The 27080-nt window shown below is 40.1% G+C and overlaps 1 protein-coding gene and 1 pseudogene across 1 annotated transcript; one reads left to right on the plus strand and one right to left on the minus strand.

The window, feature by feature from the left end:
• Positions 10978-18217, plus strand: LOC110259722 (olfactory receptor 4C45-like). The gene is made up of 2 exons (XM_021085474.1): positions 10978-10991; positions 17302-18217. Exons 1-2 carry the CDS (start codon positions 10978-10980, stop codon positions 18215-18217), a joined length of 930 nt encoding a protein of 309 aa, XP_020941133.1.
• On the minus strand, positions 25217-26151 carry LOC110259561 (annotated as a pseudogene).

Raw genomic sequence — 27080 nt, forward strand, 5'->3', positions numbered from 1 at the left:
TGAGAAATTTAATGCACGGGGGTGGAGGCTGAGTCCGCACGCCATGCAGTGGTCCCATAGGGAAGCCCACTCATTCATTAAAACCTGCTTAACCAGGGACAAGAATGAGAACTGGCTATTCAGTGATCTGAGCATGGGTGGTGTCCTAGCTGCCACTGGGAGAGCCGAGACATGTAAGAGAGAGCTAAAGCAAGTCTGGGCTAAAATCTAGAGGAATTCAGCTCTCAAGCAGCACACTGGCCCACCACACAATGGCATTAGTAAACTTCATCTCTGACAAATTCAACTTTGAAATGGGAAATGGGGTCTCAAACAAAAATGAGGAGCACCAGAAAGCCAGGCTCCAACGAATGCCTCAGCCAGGTTTCTATACATACCAAACGTATACTTGTAAGTATCTAACTGAGTATTAAAGGGAATGTTTTTGCCATACAAATAGTCAAAGTGGGCTCTTTTATTTCATATGCAGTTATTAGAGAAAGCTGGCTTGGAAAAGCTTTTCTGAATCCGTGACATTCCTGGGATATCCCTTCTTTGCTATGACTGACATCCCCACCACTTGGGGTACTTGAGGACCAGCTCACTGGCTGGTGGACCAGACCCAGTGGCTGCAGCTGGGACCCTTTGGTCCATGGTCACCTTCTGACACAGACAACTGGGCAGGCTTTCAAACTGAACAGCCTAGAGTCCTTCCTTGTCCTTCTCTCGGGCTTAATTGCACCCTAAACACAATCCCTGATAAGTAAAGATGAGGCACCCTGAGCACAACTGCCTGTGGGGTAAAGATGATTAGCACTTGATGTTTTTCAGGGATTTCCCTGGTTTGTTCTAATCTCTGATCAATGTGCCCTTTCCCAAGTGCTGTTGTTCTAGGCAATAACCCAGAAGACCACCATCACGATCATGCCGAGATCTCTTGACACCAGTGTTGATGACAAAGATTCCCCTAAAGAGAGAAGAAGGCATGTTTTCCCCAATCCTGACTCCTATCTGAAAGCCTGTTTTTTTTTCCTGACTTTTTCTGCAAAACACCCCACAATTCTCCCAAAGGGAGCACAGTCTTTAAGGCATTAGCCTGCTGTGGCCTCCTCTCCCTGGCAAAGCAACAAAAGCTAATTTTTTCTCCGTTAGCCCCAATTCTGTCTCTGCATTTCTATTTGGCATTGATGGAGAGAAGCTATGTTTAGGCCACAAAAATGGTCATCTACCCCTTGTAGGCTTCCACCCTGAAGCTGCTGACACATCAGGGGTGGGGCTGGACCACATCTACACCATGTTTTCATTCAGGGGCTCTTGGGAACAGGCTGCTGCAAACAGTGTCTTTCATTTCTGGGGTGAACACCCAGGCATGGGGCCACTGGGTCTTGTTCTCTCTGTGACAAGCTGCTGGGGCGGGTCAGGGAGGGGCTGAGGGCTCCCAGGTCACATCCTCGAGGTCCCTGCCAGTCTGCCATGTGGTCGCTGTTTTATGTTAGCTGTTCTGATGGCTGTGTAGTGGCATCTCATGTGGCTTTGAGCTGATTCCCCTCAAGGCTGATGATGTGAGCTTATGAGCCAGATGTGCTTATAACCTCTTGGGGAGTGTCCAGGTGTGTCCTTTGCTGACATCCTAATTGGAATATTCTTTCTTCACTGTTGACTCTCTGGAGTTCCTTCTATATTCCAGAACTCACCATTTCCAATATTTTCTCCCAATCTGTAGTGATCCTTTCATCTGCTAAACAGTCTTTGGCAGAACAAAAGTTTTTCATTCAATGAGGCCATTTTATTTGGGAAAACATTGTACTGCATTGTCTTCCAATCTGCAAACATGGTGTCTCTGTGTTTGTTTGGACCTCTGATCTCTTTTACCAGCATTTTTTAATTTTTGGCCTGCAGTCCTACCCACCTTGCAATATGTTCATGCCTAAGTACCTTATCTTCTGAGGTGTGACTGTAGCTGGTGTGGTGTCATCCTTTGGATTCCATGCAGCCGTCATGGCATGGAGGAGCCTGTGGCCTGGCACATGAGCTTGCCAAGCCCACTGTCCTTCTACCTGTGTTTTTGCTGCTACCCTGAGATTTTCTAGACAGCCATGTCCTCTGCACATGGGACGTTTGCTTTCTTCCCTCCCAGAGCTTTGAATGAGAGCTTTGCTGGGTGGAGTATTCTTGGTTCAAAGTTCCTCCTCTTCATCACCTCAAATATGTTTTGCCACTCCCTTCTGGCTGGTAGACTTTCTGATGAAACACCGCTGTTATCTTTATATGGGTTCCTTTATATGTGATGTGTTGCTTTTCTCTTGTGGCTTTCAATATTTTTTCCTTGAACGTAATTTTTGTCTGTTTGATTTGTATGTGTCTTGCTGTGTTTCTTCTTGGGTTTATTTTGTAGAATTCTGTTTATGTTGTTTTGTTGATTTTGTATGGAATTGTCTGTGTTGCTTCCACTTGGGTGAGTGTTTCCTTTCCCATATTTGGGAAATTTTTGGTTATAATCTCTTCAAATATTTCCTCTGGCCCTTTCTCTCTCTCTCTCTTCTCCTTCTGCAACCCCTATGTTGCAAATGTTGGTACATTTAATGTTGTCCCAGAGGTCTCTTAGACTCGCCTTAGTTTTTTCATGCCTTTATCTTTATTCTTTTCTGCAGCAGTGATTTCCACCACTCTGTCTTCCATTTCACTTATTCATTCCCCTGCCTCCATTAACCTACCATTGATCCCTTCCCGTTTATTATTCATTTTGGCTATGGTGCTATTCATCTTGTTCTTTAAATCTTCTAGCTCTTTGGTAAACATTTCTTTAAGTTCTCCATCTGGGTCTCCATTCTTTTTCCGAGATCTTGAATCATCTTTACTCTCAACACTCTGAATCCCTTTTCAGGTAAATTGCCCATCTCCTCATCATTTAGCTGTTTTTGTATGTTTTCGTCTCATTCCTTTGTCTGACAGTGGCTTCTTTGTCATCTCAGTGTCTACCTTTCTGCTTATCCTCCCCTTTACTGTTGGTATGGAGAGCCCTGGAGTTCTGAGGGGTGGTAATGTTTCATGTGTACCCAGAGCGTGTGTTGGGAGTCATGGTATCATACTTCTTCTCCTGTAGCTGGGTGGCTGCAAAGGATATGGGTCTGTGAGGTAGGTGGCAGTGATTCACCACTGGAAGGATTGCTATTGTAGCTTGCAGGGGTAGCAGTGTCTATTACAGTCCCTCCTGAGAGCAGGTAGCTTTGAGGGCTAATTTTCATAGCTTGCTATGTCAGCAGTCTCTTCTGCTGCCCCCTCCCTTTGCCTGGAAGGCTCCACTTCTCTCTGTAGGTATAGGAGTAGGTGCCACTGTTCTGCTAGCACTCCCCTTGCTTGGCCACTCTAGGGATCTCTCTCTCAAGCCTCAGGGGTCGGGGGCTTTCCCTAATTATGGCTCACAGGCTTTCTCTGTAGCTGAAGGATGTGTGTTTCTAGTGGTCCCTTCCCCTGCCTTACTGCTGGGTGGAATGCCTTTGTAGTTGCTATGGGTTAGAAGGTGTGTTAATGGGCCTTTCCCAGCTCCTTGGTGTGAAATGAGTGCCACTAATATGGGCCTTTGCAGGGCCACTGGCAGGGACCCTGCAACTTGTGCTTTTCTCCAGTCGGGGAGCCCATATCTCAGGCAGGATGCAGACACTCGTAGCCCTCTCATAGGAGTGGGCATTGTCACTGGCAGCTCTTCTGGTGCTGATTGGGCAATGCTGGTGCAAGTGTCTGAAGGGTCTCTGGGTAGAGCTAAGACACCTATGCTTGCCTTGCTTGAGAAGATTACTGGTCTCACAGGGAATGGGCACTGCCACTGGCATCTCTTCTGGGGCTGACTGGGCACCACTAGCATGAGCCTCTTCAGATCCCTGTATTTTCCCTGATCAGCAAGGAGTGGGCACAGGCAGCCAGCCCTCCTTTCAAGAATGGGCTCTTCTGTGGTTGGTCTTGCCTCTGCTTAGATGCTCTCCACTGTGGTTGCCCTATACTCTAGTCCCTCCAGGCTATTTCCTCACGGCCAATCCTCTTTTTATCCCCATGTTGCCAGCTCCAGCTCCCTCTTTGGGTCTGATCACTAAGGTCAACGTTTTAGTTTCCAACACTTGCTGGCACCCACTACAGTTGCCCATTGCCTATAGCATGACCATTTGTGGAGAACCATTTCCTTTTTAACTGCCTCACGCCATCTGTCTAGAGTTCCTCCCCTTTTCTGGTGTATGTTCCTGCTGCTGGGGGAACTTGCTAGGGTGTAGGAGCTATTCCTCTTTCCAGCTCCCTCCTGGGAGAGCAGTCCCATCTCCTTTCCTTTTCTTATTTTTCTCTTGTTCTTCTTCTTTCCTCTTTCTCTTATCCTATCTGTTTGTGTAACATCTTTCTTGTTCTATCATAATTTTGAGTTCTTTTGTCAGTTTTCTCAAATTTTCTGTGCCAATACTTACACATGTAGTTCTATTTTCAATCTATTTATGGGAGTATGTGAGCCTTACATCCTGCTATTCCACCATTTGTACACCCTTCTCCCTCTTAAAAATATTTTTCCTCTCATATTCATTGCACTATCTTCCCACAAGAACCAAATATGACAACAACATAAATGTTCATCATAGGATAAGTGGATAAAGAAGATGCAAGATATACATGAAATAGAACATTATTAGGCCATAGAAAAGAAGGAAACCCTACCTTCTGGGACCCCATGGATGGAACATGAAGCCTAAGTGAAATAAGTCAGATGGAGAAGACAAAGTGTATGTTTTTATTTATATGCAGCATCTGAAAAGCCAACCTCAGAAACAGGAGAGTGGCAGTTTCCAGGGGTTGAGTGGTGGAAAGGGAAGATATTAGTTCAAGGATACAAACCCCCACGTATAAAATGGGTAAGTTCTGAGGGTCTCATGTGCAGCATGGGGGCTATAGCTAACAAAAAGGTATTATATATTTGAAGGTTGTTAAGAGAGTTAGATCTTAAATGTTATCACCACACGCACATACACAATGTCATTAATGGGTGGGTATTAATTAAACTATTTGATGCACATTTTCTAATAGGTATCTGTATCAAATCATCAATTATATACCTTATAGTTAGATATGTTTGATGTTAATAATATCTCAATAAGCTAGTAAAAAATAGAAAGCAAGTCAACTTTATCTAAAATGTCTAGGTAATGTATGATTAGATACTATCATATTTTCCTCAAAATGCTTGGCTAACAGTCCACGCTAAACAAATATGATCAGATGCCATATTTTCATCCCATTACCTTCCCACCCCCTTTTAAATCACAGCAGATTGTACCAGGATAATGCCTGACTGGGAGAGTTTGTTACTCCTTAGATTGGGCAATGACCAAAGTTTAGCCTATTTAGCTCAAGGATAAACCAGATTTACTTGGGATTTCCTCTCTGAATCCTGAATAGGGACCTAAGAAGCTGAAGGGAAGGGGGAGAATATTGTAAAAGATATGTGGAGAAAGAATTTGCATCTCGACAAAACAGAGCTATATAGAAGCAGACTTTGTTTGTTGTGTTTTGTTTTTGCCATTTCTTTGTCTGCTCCATGGCATATGGAGGCTCCAGCTAGGGGTTGAATGGGAGCTGTAATTACCAGCCTACACCAGAGCCACAGCAACATGGGAGTCAAGCCACTTCTGCAACCTATACCACAGCTCACAGCATGCTGGATTCCTAACCACTGAGCAAGGCCAGGGATTGAACCCAGAACCTCATGGTTCCTAGTCAGATTTGTTAACCACTGAGCCACGACAGGAACTCCTGAAAGCATACCTTTTAAGTGAACAGAGAACATGAAGGACAAAGAGTACAAAATGTAAATCAAGGAGTTCCTCTTCAGGCTCAGTGGTATGAACCCAAACCCAACTAGTATCCATGAGGATGTGGGTTTGATCCCTGGCCCTGTTCTGTGGTTTAAGGACCTGCATTGCCATGAGTGTTGGTCCAGATTGGCTCAGATCTGGCTTGTGCAGCAGCTGGTATCTGATTGACTCTAGCTAGACTTTCATACCCCAGGTTGAGCTAGAACAAACAAAAAAAAACCAATATGTGTTAATCATAGTGATAAAAACAACAGAAACATGGTGAAACTCCATGGACATAGAACGAGTAATCTGATTAAGTAGAGTACACATTTGAGAATGGAGATAAATAGGATAGGATAGAGGATAATAGCATGTAGTCACCTCAAACCCAACAAAAACACAACTATTTATTCCTGTTCTTAGTTGATCAACTTGGGATATTATCCTATCTGGATCAGTTTTCTTAGGCCCCATATTATTTGACAGGAGGATGCCCATGAAGCATAGTAGGCACAGACTAGAGCCCAAGATAGTTTTAGGAGCCTGCAATTTTCAATTTCTTTAAAACAAGAAGAAAAAAATTAATAACAATGGATTGTAGAGATTATATACCAATGCTATCAAAAAGAATTTTTAATAATTTTATGGAAGAAAACAACCATGAGGACAAAAAAGCATGAAGGACCCACTAAATCATAAATTTTCCTGATTGTGGATACTAAGTATATCAATACCAACATTCTTTTTTTTATTATTGCATTTTAGGGCCACACCTGCGGTATATGGAGGTTCCCAGGCTAGGGGTCAAATTGGAGCTACAGCTGCCAGTCTACACCACAACCCAGCAACGCAGATCCAAGCCATGTCTGCAGCAACACCCCACAGCTCACGGCAATGCCAGATCCTGAAGCCACTGAATGAGGCAGGAATCAATCCACAACCTCACAGTTCCTAGTTGGATTCCATTCACTGTGCCATGACAGAAACTCCAATAGTGATATTCTTGACAACTCATTATACCAGCAGAATAACAGTTTTATTTTAAAGAGGAAAAACAATGACACATAGAAAAAATGTAGAACAGGGAAGAGTTTTCAAAAAGTACATTTATCAAAATATACTTTTTTGACCCTCCTAAGTTTTAGAAGTTTATAAATGTTATCCCCCCACAGCAATAAAAAAAACTTTTTTCTTAACACAATCCAAGAAGAGAGCGTTTGCACATAAATGTACTCTTCAAAAATTACATTTCCATCATTCTCTGTATTACACAACAGTCTACAAAAAGTGTTGGAACCAAGTTGGCCAGAATAGAGGAAACATAATTGATAAATTCCATTAGTCCAGAAAATATCTGTACATTAAAGCTAGTTTTAGACATGGATAAAGGAATAGAAGATTCTGAAAATGAAACACTTACAAAAATTACCAACGATTTAATAACAAGTGTGTCCTGGACACCAAGCCCAAATCGGATTGCAGAAATAATGCACACCTTGACTATAATGAAATTCTAAGAAACTTAGAAATAGATGCTTTGAAGTCAGAGATTAAGAGCTTTGGATCAAAACACCTTCATTTCTCATCTCCAGCATTCATCTGCTTGTAAATGTTAGCAAGGTGCTTCTATCTGTTTTCTTTTTCCCTACCTGTTTTTTTTTTTTTAATCTGTAAAAGGAAAATAACATTATGTACTTCCTTAAATTGTGAGAATTAAATGGCTTAAGTTTGAAAAATGAGTCAGCTGAAAATTAATGAAAACTGCTCAGATATTGATCCAGCATCTCAGAGATGCCACCAGAGAATAAGGTGTGCTGGGGACGGCAGTTCCTGACAGAGGAGCCCAAGAACACGCTACTGCCATTCCCTCAGCATGATCGCAGGGAGACCAGACATCTGTGCCAGCCTCACTTCAACATGTATCATCCCAGCCAGTGAGAAGATTCTGGATATTAAGAGCCAGCCCAGCACCAAGTCCCTATTCTGGGATTAAATGTCCTTAAATATGTCTATAGTTACAAATGGAAAAAAAAGAAAAAGAAAAAAAAAAAGGATTCCATTATGGCTCAGAGGAAACAAATCTGACTAGGAACCATGAGGTTGCAGGTTCATCCCTGGCCTCTCTCAGTGGGTTAATGATCTGGCATTGCCATGAGCTGTGGTGTAGATCGCACACACGGCTCGGATCTGGTGGTGCTGTGGCTGTGCCATAGGCGGCAGCTACAGCTCCAATTCGAACCCCTAGCCTGGGATCTCCATATGCTGTGGGTGGGCCCTAAAAAACACAAAGAAAAAAAAAAAAAAAAGCAAATGGGAGAGCTGGTTGGATCAACTGTGAGATGCTTTCAAAGGTTCTCATTAATGATGGATCCTGTCCTTTTCTGGTCCTCTGGAAGGAAGAGGAGAAAGGAGAGCCAGTGCTAGAGACCAAAAGGCCAGTCCCTGTATAGAGCTTGTGATGTCTGGGGAAGAGCTCAGAAACTTGCTTCAGGAGATTTCTCAACAAGGGAATTTTTTTTTTTTTTAGTAACAGTTTAAAAAATTTTTTATTATAGTTGACTTGCAATGTTCTGTCCATTTCTCTATACAGCAAAGTGACCCAGTTATCATTGTATAACCTTTCGAGGTGTGTCCTCTTATTCTCCTATTTTCCCAAGGAGGAAATTGAGGTACGGAGAAGAAGTTACAAAGCTATTAAGTGGGAGAGCTAGGACTTAAATCCAGATGATTCAGTTCTAGGAAAAGACACCACTTTAACTGCTACTCTCATGCTGCAGCTCATAGCACTGCACGGCCTGTTTTAAAACAGCAACCAAAAAGGAACCAATAGATGGTGTATTAAGGCCAAAAGGAAGTTCTGAATTATTTCAGAATTAGATATGATGATTTCAAAACTTATAACCTTACTGCTTATTTAACCTCCCTGAAGAAGCTCAACAGGAATTTGACTATCATGTGATGCTGGCACTTCCTATTGTCGCAGGACACTATATCAGGTTAGATCTCACTGTACACATAAGGCATTAAAAATAGATGTTTTGCCATAATTTCCTATGAGTGGTCATTTTGTAGGTACTTGCAAGCAACTGAGTGTTTAAAAATCACATTTATCTTGTAGACATTTAGTTGTAGCTCCCAAGAAAAACAGAATGAACTAGGATAATGTAAAAAGAAAGACTGTGATTATGGAGTTCCCACTGTGGCTCAAGGTTAAGAACTTGACTAGTGTCTATGAGGATGTGGGTCTGATCCCTGATGTTGATCAGTGGGTTGAGGATCCAGCATTGCCACAAGCTGAGAGCATATGTCACAGATACTTGACTCTTATATTGCTGTGGCTGCGCGTTGGCCAGCAGCTGTATCTCCGATTTGACCCCTGGCCCAGGAACTTTCATATGCCCCAGGCACAGCTGTAAAAGAAAAAAAAAAAAAAGAGACAGTGATGATGACACTTATGATAATGATGATTATAGTGGTTTCCTAGCCCTTTCTTTGAATGAATTCTTAAACTAATCATCATTTTATATGTTTTGGAGGCAGAAATTTCCACTTAATTTATGTCTTTCATTTATTTTAAGCCTCAAACCCTGGAACTTACCTCTGTCTAAAATAGTTCTTTACTTGAACATAATGGTGAACCTACCCTTAGGAAGGTATGAACATCAATAAATCAATGCTAGTGTGAAAAATTTTGACAGCTCATCTTGTGTGTTTACTATGTGCAAAGTGTTATGTATCCTTTTTTATTTAATTCTCACTACAGCCCTATAAGTGCAGTAATATTGCTATTCCCACTTCATAAAATAGGAAACAAGGGGTCATTATATATTAATACATATGTAAAGAGAGGTTCATTACATTGCTTGGGATCAAATAGCTAAAATTTGGCTGACACAATTCAAATCTAGGTCCATCTAACTCAAAGCTTGTGTACTTTCCCAAACCCATTCTGCGTTCCCTTAGTAGAAACAAACAACAAACTAAATTTCTCACATTTCTCTGGAATCTTTACAGTTCTCTTCTGAAACCCTCTGGCCTGCATCATTTAAACCAACTCAAAGGTGGTCTTTCTTTCACAGATAGACCTGAAATGCATGTGTCTGCAAAGCCCTGAGTAGTGACTAGTCAGTAGTTTATAACTTCATGAGTGTTTTGATGCCCACCTAACAGGAAAGTCCTTTGAAAATATTCCCTTCTCCATCTGCACTAGTTTATACATAAAGTAGTACTTTCCTCTCATAATTTTTTTTCATTAGTAAGTGTGTCTGATAGGAATGTGTGTTCATTCTGCTGTGGTCCATTAAAAATAGGTAAATAAATAAAAGAAAACTCTGCTTGAGGTAGGGGAAATTCAAGGGAGGTAGAAAACTATGTTTTAAGTAGCTCACCAATAGCCAGGTAACATCAGCTGTGGAATAAAAATCTCAAATCCAGGTGTTCTCTTTTTATTCCACAAGATATTTTCAACAGTATTTAAAATTCAGAGCCTTACATTATTTTCTGGTCTTTTTCTATTTCCCACTGGCAGGGAGACTCAAACTACTTGTCAGACACATGCACTTTGTACTCATTTCCTTCATAAGGACAGAAGAATGAAGTTGCCCATTTGGGGACAAGAAAACTGAGGATCAGAAAGGATTTGTCTTGTAACTTGAACAAAGAAATTTGGCCCAGAGAGTAACTTTTAGGAGGTAGAGGCTTAACCAAGTTTCTAGAAGGAGTTGAAAGAAGTGGAGGAGGAGGAAAAGATGATGATAACTGGAGGAAAGCTAACAAATTGTTACAGTGATTACCTCTAGGTAACAGGCTTGTAAGTGGATTTACACACACATATGCATGTGTGTGTTGCCAATCTTTCATCTTGTTTTCTAAATTTTAATATAGACGTGTGTTTGGGAGGGAAGGTATTTCATATAGTCTCCAAAATGGAGATACCCTTTCTTGGTAAAAGTTGTAATACTTTTTAAACCAACTAGCCACTTCTGGTGAAACTCACTTATGTATTTATTCTAGCAGATTGAAAATTTTCAAGAATAAACAGCCTTCACAAGATAATTGGGCCATTGTGAACCTTGATTTGGACAACACCAAACAAGGGGCACCCGGATCAGTCCTTTATGCTATTTGATATTTTGTTGTTGTCTTTTTTTTAGGGCCGCACCCGCTGCATATGGAGGTTCCCAGGCTAAGGGTCAAATTGAAGCCATAGCCGCTGGCCTATGCCACAGATAAAGCAATGTGATCCAGCCATGTCTGCTATCTACACCACAGCCCATAGCAACACGGGTCCTTATGGATGGGATCAAACCCAGGTACTCATGGATGCCTGTTGGTTTCACTAACCGCTGAGCCATGAGGGGAACTCCATATGCTAGTTCTATTTTAACTGAGCTAAAAATAAAAGTGCTTTTCAAATTTCAACTAAAGTATTTTTTTGTTTTTTCCTAGAAAGCTCCTTGAGATTAATTTGTGGCAAGCTGCCAAAAAAGATAGGCTCTTTTTTGGTAACCCTCACTCTGATTTCATAGTTCTTAGCTAATTGGAGAATTGGCTCAATTATACTTTTATTATCTCACAGCAGAAACGAATAGACATAGAAATCAAGATCTCAGTTATACTTAGTTATTATTAACTACAGTATCAAAATGTGGCAAAGTCAAAAGAGACATATTATTTTGCTGAAGAACTTGCAACTTTTTTTTGTTAGGCATAGAAGTTTGGGGGTAACACAATAACTATTTCCTGATGATCTCCTGAATGTATTGGTAGTTGGTGACTGATTCTGACCACTTAGAGGAGGGAAATGTTTTACATACCAATTTCTAGGTTTGTTTGTTTTTTTTTAGTGTAAAAAGTGAATAATTGCAATATGAGGAATTACTGATTATTTGTTAAACAAAGCATAAGCTTATTATAAATATAGGAGCCTACAGACTTTTTTTTTTTGTTTGGCTGCATTTGGACCATGCAGAAGTTCCCAGGCCAGGGATCAAACCCATACCACAGCAGTAACCAGAACCACAGCAGTGACAATGCCAGATCCTTAACCTGAGCCACCAGGAAATTCCAAGAGCCTACAGTCTTAAAGAGTGCAGCATGGAATGGGGTGTGATCAGTTTTTAAAATCAGGAAAGGAATGGAATGGCATGGGTATGTGTTTTAAATTCCAGAATCCTGGAATCCCTTAGAGTTTGAAAGAGAAGGAGTTTTGGAACAATAAAAAGGAAATGCCCATTGCATCACTGGCCAAAAATAAAGCCATTCTGTTCTAAGTGGAGCATATATTTCAAATTTAATAGATATAGAAAAGCAAAGAAAATAGCCTTTTTGGAAGATTATGAAAGGGTTGAAGTGGAAATAATGTCGCTAAAAATTGGGGCACATATGTGCCACAAACTGGATTAAGAGCTTTCAACAGATTATCTAGTTTAATTCTAATAGTAATAATTTGGATGAGTATTATCTTTTTTTTTTGTCTTTTTTTTATTATTATTTTAAAGGCGAGCTTCAGAGGCTCATAAAAGTTTGGTCACTTATGCAGATCATGCCACGAGGAAGCTTAAATGCAAATTTAGGTTAATCTGTCTCCCAACCAAGAACTACCCTCTGCTATAATGTGCAGTTATGCTGCTGATGTCATAAAGGGTGATGAGAAGCAATAGAAACCAGCCTACAACACACTGACAACTATATATGGCATGTGTGAAGTTATTTGCTGTGTTTTTTCTCTCATTTCTATATTTCAATTGTCACACAGACTCAATTGATGTCAACGTAGATTTCTATTTAAAGATTGGGATGATGAATCAAAATAACTGAGTTGGAGTTCCTGCTGTGGTGTAAGTGTGTTAAAGGATCCGGGGTGGCCACAACTATGGCTCAGATCTGTGCCTGGTCCAGGAACTCCATATCCAACGAAAAATAATAAAACTGATTCTGAGTTTTGGTTTAGGCAGTTCAAACTAGACAACCTTAATCAATTAACCACATTAGAAGACACGGTTTCCTCATTTCTAAAAGAGATAACAATCATTCATGCCATAAGTCTCATATGGTCATTATATAATTAAAATATGAAATTCAAGTGAAAGTCTAAGTAAACCAATAAAGTCTGTGAAGATTAAAGAATAGAGAAAATGGATTAAGATGCTGTATGGCAAAAAAAAAAAACAACTTTGGAGTTGTTCCTCTTTCAGAAATAAAGCAGTTTTTCTTTCCTGCTTAACCATTCATTATCCACCTGCAATTTCTTACTAGTGCAGGAAGTTGTCATGGCATTTTTTACCTCTTCACTTCTCAGGGTATAAATGAGTGGATTCAACATAGGAGTCAGGATACCATAAAACACTGCCATGTTTTTGTCATAGATAAAAAATGATGGACACATATAAGTAATTATACGGGCACAAAGAACAAGGCAACACCAGGAAGTGGGCCCCACAGGTGGAGAGGGCTTTGCGCCTCCCCTCTGTACTGTGGGACCTCAAGAAATGCAGGATGACAAAGTAGGAGGCAGCCAGCATGAGGAAGGTCAACAGGCAGATGATCCCACTTTTGGCCACCACCAGCAGACCAATGACATATGTGTTGGTGCAGGCAAGTTCCAGCAAGGGATACAAGTCACAGAAAAAATAATTGATCACTTTAGGTCGAAGAAGGGCAACTGAAGACCAACAAAAGCTGAGCCAGTGATTCAGGAAGCCCCCACCAAGCCACCTCCACCAGCAGGGCACAGAGATGCAGGTCATGATGGCCATGTAGTGCAGGGGCTTGCAGATGACATGTAGTGGTCACAGGCCATCACTGTGAGCAGATGATATCAACACCTCCAAAAAAAAAAAAATAGGATCCAAAAGCTGAGTCATGTAGCTCTCATAAGAAATACAAGGCGTCTCCCCTCATACAAGGCATTAACAATGAGTCTAGGGGCCATAAAGGAAGATAGCAGGGTGTCAATAAAGGACAGGATGGCCAGGAAAAAAATACATGGGAGAAGCCAGGGTGGGATGAAAGTGATGGTGACCACAATGAGAATATTTCCACAAACTGTGACCACATAAATGATCAAAAGACCACAAAGAGAACCCTCTGTACTCTGGGTTCTGTGAGCATTCCACCATGAAAAATTCTATGATATTGTGTGGTATTGCCATAAAGTCCAAGGACACAGAGTTGCAGTACAGCATTTGCCTGTTAAGTCAAGAGAGAAACATGATTGGAACAGAAGTCATTGTAGGGAGGGAAAGATTTCTTTTAGCCATGCCCACTTCCCTTTATTCCTCTTAACCCTTTTGTTCCAAAATTCATGTGCCAATTCATCCTGTTAATCACAAGACGGGAGCATGTTGTTAGCTTTAGCATTACTGGGCACTAGATATCTAAGTCATTAAGTGAAAATAATAATTTAATTACCTCTATTTTAATTTATTCAGTTTCTCCTGAAATTGAAAATCAGCAGACACTGATTTTCTAATTCAACTGGAGTACGTCTGACAGTTTTCACAGAGTTCCACATAACATACAAAGGTGCTCGAGAAACCCATGAATATTAAGATCTCCTGAATCTCTGCATGTATAGTCCATACTCTGTGAATTAAATCTTTCTTCTTGGACTTCACCATGAGGTTTGCTACACTTTCTGTTGTGTTTCCAGCAGTAACACAAACTGATATAAAGCAAGCTTAAGGAGGATGGGAGAAGCTGACTTGGGTGAAATGGAAACTTGACCAAATTCTCCATTTCTCTCCTTGCATTTATTCCCACTTCACACCTGTGCTGTGGACAGTATCACGTATAAGAGGTTAAATTACTCTTCTCCCTTGCTTTCTACATTATACATACTTCTGGGCTCTGCTTTCCCTGGGTTTGGTGACATCCTGCTCGTGAAAGCCTACCATTTCCTCTGAAGCCTACAGGGAGGAGTCAAAGTTTAAAAAAAAAGGTTTTGTGACCACCAGTGAAAGACTCTATTAAATGATTATCTGCCTATTCACTGCATAAAGGAAGCTACAGAAGGAGGGAGAACAGATGTCCTATCTTAACTAAATATAAATTAGAATCTCATCTGGCAAATATTCCTACTCACCCTTTATTCTTAATTACATTCAGGAAATGCCTGTGCTTATCTAAGTTTTGGCTAAACAAAAAGCTGTCACTCATCCCACCACCAACAATCTATTATTTTCCTGGAAACATAAGTCTTCTTAAAGTAGCTGAAACTCCCAACTTGCCGAGGACTTCATGCCCTATCATATGGTAAGAATTCAAGTACAATCATTGAGTTTCAAAGGAAGAAAGAGACAGCCAGATATAAGGCATGCTGGAGAGAAGATTCCTGTACTGATCAGAAAGCTGCATCCTTTTTCTCTTTCCAAGCTTTATTACAAGATGACAACTACTGCTTCTGCATGACAGGTCTGATGGATGGGATCTTTTCAGAGAAGAACACTGTGACTAAGAGTACAGACAGCAGTCCTAAGAGCCAACACCTATGTAACAGGCTTTGCCAAGCACTGTCCTACCTGCTTTACATACAACAGCTCATTTAATCTCTCCTGTCATCCCCATAAGGTAGATTACTGTTTTTATCCTCATTTTGTAAGAAGAAACTGAGAGACACATTTAGAAACCCATAGAAGTATACTCAGCGGATAAGTGGCAGAGCTAGGACTTGCACCCAAGCAGTCCTGGTATAGAGTCTGTGGGTTTCACCATACCATACTGTCACTTAAGCTCATTTAGGTTGAATACTTCCTCTGCTATTTATTTTCTATGTAATCATAGACAACTTCTCAAAGACTCTATGTTTCTAACTATAAAATGAAAATAAGAGTATTGTTACACTCTGAGTTTGCAAAGAGCAGTAAATGAAAACAGTGCAGTCAAGACTTTTTACAGAGCCCGAACGGAATAAATATTCAATAAGTTGTGTCTGTGAAGTCCCTGTCATCAGTGCTGTGGGCAACAAATTCCTCACGAGGCTTAAGGAGCCAAGGACCTAAGTTATGCATGTGTTAAAATATTACAAATATTAAAAATGCCCTACTTATCCTCATACAGAAATGAGGGTAAAAACAATCAGTGGGTTAAGTGTACAGTTTAGCCAAATAATGAAATTATATGCCCCCAAATAAAATATGAAGCTCATTCATCTCTGTAATCAAATTTTTGGGAGTACAAAGAAATTTACTTTTAAAAAAAAGCAAAAAAAAAAAATAAGTCTCCTTTTTGTGTTATCCATGAAAAACAAAATTATTTTGTGGAAAGTAATGAGAATTTTAGTAAATTTATTCCCTGGCATTTTTATGTGAGTTGTATTTCTTCTTATTTAACCTTTTTTTTTTTTTTTTTGGTCTTTTTGCCTTTTCAGAACCGCTCCCACCATTATTTTTTTTTTCATAAAAAAGGGTAAAATATCTACAGTCTTTCTAAAAAACGTGTACTCACTTTTGAATATCCACGTACAGATCGTTCCCCAGAAGAAGAATGTATTCTTACATAGAGCCAATACTTCCACCAGGGAGCAGCTAAAACTTCAAGTTCATCCTAATGGATTAAACATGATGAAGGGAAAGTTGGGTTATCTCAGGTGACTGTAACATTTCTGTCTTGTCAGTAGGAGACTCAGGAAAACTTCACGGCTCATTTAATTCCATTTGTAAAATGTGAGGAGGGTATAATAAGTCTCATCCAGAGCAGGATTCTAGGTGTGATGAGAGAGCAATTGCACAGAAAATTCATTTCAGGAATATTGAGAGCTTTTCAGGGAACTCTGTACCACTCACATGTTCACATTCAAAGACAGGGAAAGAGCGAGCATGGAAGAGTCACGCTGAGCCAGACAAAACACCCTGGACGGTTGAGTGAATGCTGCTCAATGAGCTGTTATAAAGATAGTTCCTTGCCATTTTGAGGGACAAAAACCCCATCTGTATCCCTGTCCCTGTGTGTACATGTGCTTTCATTTGACAGAAGGCAGGAAGAGCTCAGACAACACAGCTGGTATAGACAGAGAAAGGCTTGGATGCTACTCTCATATCTGATACACACTTGCCTTTTTAAAAAGAGTATTGTGTGCCTATACCTAAAAATATTCATGCCCACAGACAAGCTGAACTTTAAATAATAATTATGATTGATGAAACGTGCCCCCCAATGTGAAAGGAAGTTATCTGTGAGAACTTTAGAGCTGCAAAGAAAGTTTAGAAGTCAACCATAAGTCAATGGTCACAATACCATCTTGCTTTTAGTGTTGTGTTTGAAGGTTTTGTCACTATATATTAAATTAATACGAATAAGGACAAATCTACCCTCCTTCCTTTCTTCTTTAGGATTATCTGTAAAATCTCAGAGGCGGGTAGAAGCTGTAGCTCCCCCAATCCATGACTAAAGAGGGGATGAAATCTTTTCGTATTGAATTTTAAACGTCATCACTGTGCTCTTTCCAGAAGGACCACATGCTCTCATCCCAAGATGAGTTGACGGCAAGGGTGAGCAATGTCACAGAATTCATCCTACTGGGGCTGACCCAGAATCCAGAACTGCAGAAACTCTTATTTGGTGTTTTGTTAACCACCTACTTGATCACATTGGCAGGCAACCTGCTCATCTCAGTCACCATCTTCATCAGCCCAGCCCTGGCTTCTCCCATGTACTTCTTTCTGTCCTATTTGTCCCTTATAGATGTGTTCTACTCTTCTTCCATCGCACCCAAAATGATCTTTGACTTGATCTCTGGAACAAACACCATATCCTTCAAAGGCTGCATGACCCAGCTCTTTGCTGAACATTTCTTTGCTTCAGCTGAGATCGTCTTGTTGATTGTCATGGCCTATGACCGCTATGTAGCCATCTGTAAGCCCTTGCACTACATGACCATCATGAGCCCACCTGTGCGTGCATTTCTGGTCGGAATGGCTGGGGCCTTAGGGTTTATTCATGGAGGGATCCAGATTTTGTTCATGGTCCAGTTACCATTCTGTGGCCCCAATGTCATTGATCATTTCATGTGTGATTTAGTCCCTCTCCTGGAGCTAGCCTGCACAGACACGCACACCTTGGGGCCCCTGATTGCTGCCAACAGTGGGTCCCTGTGTTTGGTAATCTTTTGCATGCTGGTTGCTTCCTATGGTGTCATCCTGAGGTCCCTGAGGACTCATAGCTCTGAAGGGCGTCGCAAGGCTCTGTCTACCTGCGCCTCTCATGTCACGGTTGTTATCTTGTTCTTTGTACCTTGTTCATTCCTGTACTTGAGACCCATGACCTCCTTCCCCACTGACAAAGCTGTGACTGTGTTTTGCACCATAGTAACCCCCATGCTGAACCCTTTAATCTATACGCTCAGAAATGCAGAAGTGAAGGATGCCTTGAAAAAACTCTGGGGACAAATAATGAAAACTGGTGGTAAATAAATCTTGTGTGGGGCATGAAGAAAAAAAAAATCTTGCGGTATTTCATGGTGATTTATTCCTGTTCTTAGTTGATCAACTTGGGACTATTATCCTATCTGGATCAGTTTTCTTCAGGACCCCATATATTGTGAGCAGGGAGGATGCCCACTGAAGCATAGTAGGCACAGAGCCTAGAGCCCAAGATAGTTTTAGGAGCTGCTGCAATTTTCAATTTCTCTTAAAACAAGAAGAAAAAATTAATAATTCAATTTGGATTGTAGAGATGTATATACCAATGCTATCATAAAAGAATTTTTAATAATTTTATGGAAGAAACAACCCATGAGGACAAAAAAGCATGAAGGACCCACTAAAGTCATAATATTTTCCTGATTGTGGATACTAAGTATATCAATACCAACATTCTTTTTTTTATTATTGCATTTTAGGGCCACACCTGCGGTATATGGAGGTTCCCAGGCTAGGGGTCAAATTGGAGCTACAGCTGCCAGTCTACACCACAACCACAGCAACGCAGGATCCAAGCCATGTCTGCAGCCAACACCCCACAGCTCACGGCAATGCCAGATCCTGAACCCACTGAATGAGGCCAGGAATCGAATCCACAACCTCACAGTTCCTAGTCGGATTCCATTCCACTGTGCCATGACAGAAACTCCAATAGTGATATTCTTGACAACTCATTATACCCAGCAGAATACAGTTTTATTTTAAAAGAGGAAAAACAATGACACATAGAAAAAATGTAGAACAGGGAAAGAGTTTTCAAAAGTACATTTATCAAAATATACTTTTTCTGACCCTCCTAAGTTTTAGAAGTTTATAAATGTTATCCCCCCACAGCAATAAAAAAAAGACTTTTTCCTTAACACAATCCCAAGAAGAGAGCGTTTGCACATAAATGTACTCTTCAAAAATTACATTTCCATCATTCTCTGTATTACACAACAGTCTACAAAAAGTGTTGGAACCAAGTTGGCCAGAATAGAGGAAACATAATTGATAAATTCCATTAGTCCAGAAAATATCTGTACATTAAAGTCTAGTTTTAGACATGGATAAAGGAATAGAAGATTCTGAAAATGAAACACTTACAAAAATTACCAACGATTTAATAACAAGTGTGTCCTGGACACCAAGCCCAAATCTGGATTGCAGAAAATAATGCACACCTTGACTATAATGAAATTCTAAGAAACTTAGAAATAGATGCTTTGAAGTCAGAGATTAAGAGCTTTGGATCAAAACACCTTCATTTCTCATCTCCAGCATTCATCTGTCTTGTAAATGTTAGCAAGGTGCTTCTATCTGTTTTCTTTTTCTCCTACCTGTTTTTTTTTTTTTAATCTGTAAAAGGAAAATAACATTATGTACTTCCTTAAATTGTGAGAATTAAATGGCTTAAGTTGGAAAAATGAGTCAGCTGAAAATTAATGAAAACTGCTCAGATATTGATCCAGCATCTCAGAGATGCCACCAGAGAATAAGGTGTGCTGGGGACGGCAGTTCCTGACAGAGGAGCCCAAGAACACTGCTACTGCCATTCCCTCAGCATGATCGCAGGGAGACCAGACATCTGTGCCAGCCTCACTTCAACATGTATCATCCCAGCCAGTGAGAAGATCTCTGGATATTAAGAGCCAGCCCAGCACCAAGTCCCTATTCTGGGATTAAAATGTCCTTAAATATGTCTATAGTTACAAATGGAAAAAAAAAGAAAAAGAAAAAAAAAAAGGAGTTCCCATTATGGCTCAGAGGAAACAAATCTGACTAGGAACCATGAGGTTGCAGGTTCATCCCTGGCCTCTCTCAGTGGGTTAATGATCTGGCATTGCCATGAGCTGTGGTGTAGATCGCACACACGGCTCGGATCTGGTGGTGCTGTGGCTGTGCCATAGGCCGGCAGCTACAGCTCCAATTCGACCCCTAGCCTGGGATCATCCATATGCTGTGGGTGGGGCCCTAAAAAACACAAAGAAAAAAAAAAAAAAAAAGCAAATGGGAGAGCTGGTTGGATCAACTGTGAGATGCTTTCAAAGGTTCTCATTAATGATGGATCCTGTCCTTTTCTGGTCCTCTGGAAGGAAGAGGAGAAAGGAGAGCCCAGTGCTAGAGACCAAAAGGCCAGTCCCTGTATAGAGCTTGTGATGTCTGGGGAAGAGCTCAGAAACTTGCTTCAGGAGATTTCTCAACAAGGGAATTTTTTTTTTTTTTAGTAACAGTTTAAAAAAATTTTTTATTATAGTTGACTTGCAATGTTCTGTCCATTTCTGCTATACAGCAAAGTGACCCAGTTATCATTGTATAACCTTTCGAGGTGTGTCCTCTTATTCTCCTATTTTCCCAAGGAGGAAATTGAGGTACGGAGAAGAAGTTACAAAGCTATTAAGTGGGAGAGCTAGGACTTAAATCCAGATGATTCAGTTCTAGGAAAAGACACCACTTTAACTGCTACTCTCATGCTGCAGCTCATAGCACTGCACGGCCTGTTTTAACACAGCAACACAAAAAGGAACCAATAGATGGTGTATTAAGGCCAAAAGGAAGTTCTGAATTATTTCAGAATTAGATATGATGATTTCAAAACTTATAACCTTACTGCTTATTTAACCTCCCTGAAAGAAGCTCAACAAGGAATTTGACTATCATGTGATGCTGGCACTTCCTATGTTCGCAGGACACTATATCAGGTTAGATCTCACTGTACACATAAGGTCATTAAAAAATAGATGTTTTGCCATAATTTCCTATGAGTGGTCATTTTGTAGGTACTTGCAAGCAACTGAGTGTTTAGAAAATCACATTTATCTTGTAGACATTTAGTTGTAGCTCCCAAGAAAAACAGAATGAACTAGGATAATGTAAAAAGAAAGACTGTGATTATGGAGTTCCCACTGTGGCTCAATGGGTTAAGAACTTGACTAGTGTCTATGAGGATGTGGGTCTGATCCCTGATGTTGATCAGTGGGTTGAGGATCCAGCATTGCCACAAGCTGAGAGCATATGTCACAGATACTTGACTCTTATATTGCTGTGGCTGCGGCGTTGGCCAGCAGCTGTATCTCCGATTTGACCCCTGGCCCAGGAACTTTCATATGCCCCAGGCACAGCTGTAAAAGACAAAAAAAAAAGAGACAGTGATGATGACACTTATGATAATGATGATTATAGTGGTTTCCTGAGCCCTTTCTTTGAATAAATTCTTAAACTAATCACTCATTTTATATGTTTTGGAGGCAGAAAATTTCCACTTAATTTATGTCTTTCATTTATTTTAAGCCTCAAACCCTGGAACTTACCTCTGTCTAAAATAGTTCTTTACTTGAACATAATGGTGAACCTACCCTTAGGAAGGTATGAACATCAATAAATCAATGCTAGTGTGAAAAATTTTGACAGCTCATCTTGTGTGTTTACTATGTGCAAAGTGTTATGTATCCTTTTTTTATTTAATTCTCACTACAGCCCTATAAGTGCAGTAATATTGCTATTCCCACTTCATAAAATAGGAAACAAGGGGTCATTATATATTAATACATATGTAAAGAGAGGTTCATTACATTGCTTGGGATCAAATAGCTAAAATTTGGCTGACACAATTCAAATCTAGGTCCATCTAACTCAAAGCTTGTGTACTTTCCCAAACCCATTCTGCGTTCCCTTAGTAGAAACAAACAACAAACTAAATTTCTCACATTTCTCTGGAATCTTTACAGTTCTCTTCTGAAACCCTCTGGCCTGCATCATTTAAACCAACTCAAAGGTGGTCTTTCTTTCACAGATAGACCTGAAATGCATGTGTCTGCAAAGCCCTGAGTAGTGACTAGTCAGTAGTTTATAACTTCATGAGTGTTTTGATGCCCACCTAACAGGAAAGTCCTTTGAAATTATTCCCTTCTCCATCTGCACTAGTTTATACATAAAGTAGTACTTTCCTCTCATAATTTTTTTTTCATTAGTAAGTGTGTCTGATAGGAATGTGTGTTCATTCTGCTGTGGTCCATTAAAAATAGGTAAATAAATAAAAGAAAACTCTGCTTGAGGTAGGGGAAATTCAAGGGAGGTAGAAAACTATGTTTTAAGTAGCTCACCAATAGCCAGGTAACATCGAGCTGTGGAATAAAAATCTCAAATCCAGGTGTTCTCTTTTTATTCCACAAGAGTATTTTCAACAGTATTTAAAATTCAGAGCCTTACATTATGTTTCTGGTCTTCTTCTATTTCCCACTGGCAGGGAGACTCAACTACTTGTCAGACACGATGCACTTTGTACTCATTCTCCTTTCATAAGGACAGAAGAATGAAGTTGCCCATTTGGGGACAAGAAAACTGAGGATCAGAAAGGATTTGTCTTGTAACTTGAACAAAGAAATTTGGCCCCAGAGAGTAACTTTTAGGAGGGTAGAGGCTTAACCAAGTTTCTAGAAGGAGTTGAAAGAAGTGGAGGAGGAGGAAAAGATGATGATAACTGGAGGAAAGCTAACAAATTGTTAACAGTGATTACCTCTAGGTAACAGGCTTGTAAGTGGATTTACACACACATATGCATGTGTGTGTTGCCAATCTTTCATTCTTGTTTTCTAAATTTTAATATAGACGTGTGTTTGGGAGGGAAGGTATTTCATATAGTCTCCAAAATGGAGATACCCCTTTCTTGGTAAAAGTTGTAATACTTTCTAAACCAACTAGCACACTTCTGGTGAAACTCACTTATGTATTTATTCTAGCAGATTGAAAATTTTCAAGAATAAACAGCCTTCACAAGATAATTGGGCCATTGTGAACCTTGATTTGGACAACACCAAACAAGGGGGCACCCGGATCAGTCCTTTATGCTATTTGATATTTTGTTGTTGTTGTCTTTTTTTTAGGGCCGCACCCGCTGCATATGGAGGTTCCCAGGCTAAGGGTCAAATTGAAGCCATAGCCGCTGGCCTATGCCACAGATAAAGCAATGTGGGATCCAAGCCATGTCTGCTATCTACACCACAGCCCATAGCAACACCGGGTCCTTATGGATGGGATCAAACCCAGGTACTCATGGATGCCTGTTGGTTTCACTAACCGCTGAGCCATGAGGGGAACTCCATATGCTAGTTACTATTTTAACTGAGCTAAAAATAAAAGTGCTTTTCAAATTTCAACTAAAGTATTTTTTGTTTTTTCCTAGAAAGCTCCTTGAGATTAATTTGTGGCAAGCTGCCAAAAAAGATAGGCTCTTTTTTGGTAACCCTCACTCTGATTTCATAGTTCTTAGCTAATTGGAGAATTGGCTCAATTATACTTTTATTATCTCACAGCAGAAACGAATAGACATAGAAATCAAGATCTCAGTTATACTTAGTTATTATTAACTACAGTATCAAAATGTGGCAAAGTCAAAAGAGACAGTATTTATTTTGCTGAAGAACTCTGCAACTTTTTTTTGTTAGGCATAGAAGTTTGGGGGTAACACAATAACTATTTCCTGATGATCTCCTGAATGTATTGGTAGTTGGTGACTGATTCTGACCACTTAGAGGAGGGAAATTGTTTTACATACCAATTTCTAGGTTTGTTTGGTTTTTTTTTTTAGTGTAAAAAGTGAATAATTGCAATATGAGGAATTACTGATTATTTGTTAAACAAAGCATAAGCTTATTATAAATTATAGGAGCCTACAGACTTTTTTTTTTTTTGGCTGCATTTGGACCATGCAGAAGTTCCCAGGCCAGGGATCAAACCCATACCACAGCAGTAACCAGAACCACAGCAGTGACAATGCCAGATCCTTAACCTGAGCCACCAGGAAATTCCAAGAGCCTACAGTCTTAAAGAGTGCAGCATGGAATGGGGTGTGATCAGTTTTTAAAATCAGGAAAGGAATGGAATGGGCATGGGTATGTGTTTTAAATTCCAGAATCCTGGAATCCCTTAGAGTTTGAAAGAGAAGGAGTTAGGAACAATAAAAAGGAAATGCCGCATTGCATCACTGGCCAAAAAATAAGCCATTCTGTTCTAAGTGGAGCATATATTTCAAATTTAATAGATATAGAAAAGCCAAAGAAAATAGCCTCTTTTGGAAGATTATGAAAGGGTTGAAGTGGAAATAATGTCAGCTAAAATTTGGGGCACATATGTGCCACAAACTGGATTAAGAGCTTTCAACAGATTATCTAGTTTAATTCTAATAGTAATAATTTGGATGAGTATTATCTTTTTTTTTTTGTCTTTTTTTTATTATTATTTTAAAGGCGAGCTTCAGAGGCTCATAAAAGTTTGGTCACTTATGCAGAGTCATGCCACGAGGAAGCTTAAGATGCAAATTTAGGTTAATCTGTCTCCCAACCAAGAACTTGCCCTCTGCTATAATGTGCAGTTATGCTGCTGATGTCATAAAGGGTGATGAGAAGCAATAGAAACCAGGCCTACAGACACACTGACAACTATATATGGCTATGTGTGAAGTTATTTGCTGTGTTTTTTCTCTCATTTCTATATTTCAATTGTCACACAGACTCAATTGATGTCAACGTAGATTTCTATTTAAAGATTGGGATGATGAATCAAAAATAACTGAGTTTGGAGTTCCTGCTGTGGTGTAAGTGTGTTAAAGGATCCGGGTGTGGCCACAACTATGGCTCAGATCTGATGCCTGGTCCAGGAACTCCATATGCCAACGAAAAATAATAACAACTGATTCTGAGTTTTGGTTTAGGCAGTTCAAAACTAGACAACCTTAATCAATTAACCACATTAGAAGACACGGTTTCCTCATTTCTAAAAGAGATAACAATCATTCATGCCATACATGTCTCATATGGTCATTATATAATTAAAATATGAAATTCAAGTGAAAGTCTAAGTAAACCAATAAAGTCTGTGAAGATTAAAGAATAGAGAAAATGGATTAAGATGCTGTATGGCAAAAAAAAAAAAACTTTGGAGTTGTTCCTCTTTCAGAAATAAAGCAGTTTTTCTTTCCTGCTTAACCATTCATTATCCACCTGCAATTTCTTACTATGTGCAGGAAGTTGTCATGGCATTTTTTACCTCTTCACTTCTCAGGGTATAAATGAGTGGATTCAACATAGGAGTCAGGATACCATAAAACACTGCCATGTTTTTGTCCATAGATAAAAAATGATGGACACATATAAGTAATTATACGGGGCACAAAGAACAAGGCAACACCAGGGAAGTGGGCCCCACAGGTGGAGAGGGCTTTGCGCCTCCCCTCTGTACTGTGGGACCTCAAGAAATGCAGGATGACAAAGTAGGAGGCAGCCAGCATGAGGAAGGTCAACAGGCAGATGATCCCACTTTTGGCCACCACCAGCAGACCAATGACATATGTGTTGGTGCAGGCAAGTTCCAGCAAGGGATACAAGTCACAGAAAAAATAATTGATCACTTTAGGTCGAAGAAGGGCAACTGAAGTACCAACAAAAGCTGAGCCAGTGAATTCAGGAAGCCTCCCAGCCAAGCCACCTCCACCAGCAGGGCACAGAGATGCCAGGTCATGATGGCCATGTAGTGCAGGGGCTTGCAGATGACATGTAGTGGTCACAGGCCATCACTGTGAGCAGAGTGATATCAACACCTCCAAAAAAAAAAAAAATAGGATCCAAACAGCTGAGTCATGTAGCTCTCATAAGAAATACAAGGCGTCTCCCCTCATACAAGGCATTAACAATGAGTCTAGGGGCCATAAAGGAAGAATAGCAGGTGTCAATAAAGGACAGGATGGCCAGGAAAAAAATACATGGGAGAAGCCAGGGTGGGATGAAAGTGATGGTGACCACAATGAGAATATTTCCACAAACTGTGACCACATAAATGATCAACAAGACCACAAAGAGAACCCTCTGTATCTCTGGGTTCTGTGAGCATTCCACCATGAAAAATTCTATGATATTGTGTGGTATTGCCATAAAGTCCAAGGACACAGAGGTTGCAGGTACAGCATTGCCTGTTAAGTCAAGAGAGAAACATGATTGGAACAGAAGTCATTGTAGGGAGGGAAAAGATTTCTTTTAGCCATGCCCACTTCCCTTTATTCCTCTTAACCCTTTCTGTTCCAAAATTCATGTGCCAATTCATCCTGTTAATCACAAGACGGGAGCATGTCTGTTAGCTTTAGCATTACTGGGCACTAGATATCTAAGTCATTAAGTGAAAATAATAATTTAATTACCTCTATTTTAATTTATTCAGTTTCTCCTGAAATTGAAAATTCAGCAGACACTGATTTTCTAATTCAACTGGAGTACGTCTGACAGTTTTCAGCAGAGTTCCACATAACATACAAAGGTGCTCGAGAAACCCATGAATATTAAGAATCTCCTGAATCTCTGCATGTATAGTCCATACTCTGTGAATTAAATCTTTCTTCTTGGACTTCACCATGAGGTTTGCTACACTTTCTGTTGTGTTTCCAGCAGTAACACAAACTGATATAAAGCAAGCTTAAGGAGGATTGGGAGAAGCTGACTTGGGTGAAATTGGAAACTTGACCAAATTCTCCATTTCTCTCCTTGCATTTATTCCCACTTCACACCTGTGCTGTGGACAGTATCACGTATAAGAGGTTAAATTACTCTTCTCCCTTGCTTTCTACATTATACATACTTCTGGGCTCTGCTTTCCCTGGGTTTGGTGACATCCTGCTCGTGAAAGCCTACCATTTCCTCTGAAGCCTACAGGGAGGAGTCAAAGTTTAAAAAAAAAGGTTTTGTGACCACCAGTGAAAGACTCTATTAAATGATTATCTGCCTATTCACTGCATAAAGGAAGCTACAGAAGGAGGGAGAACAGATGTCCTATCTTAACTAAATATAAATTAGAATCTCATCTGGCAAATATTCCTACTCACCCTTTATTC

The sequence above is a fragment of the Sus scrofa genome, chromosome 2 (genome assembly GCF_000003025.6).
Source record: "Sus scrofa isolate TJ Tabasco breed Duroc chromosome 2, Sscrofa11.1, whole genome shotgun sequence".
Lineage (NCBI taxonomy): Eukaryota > Metazoa > Chordata > Mammalia > Artiodactyla > Suidae > Sus > Sus scrofa.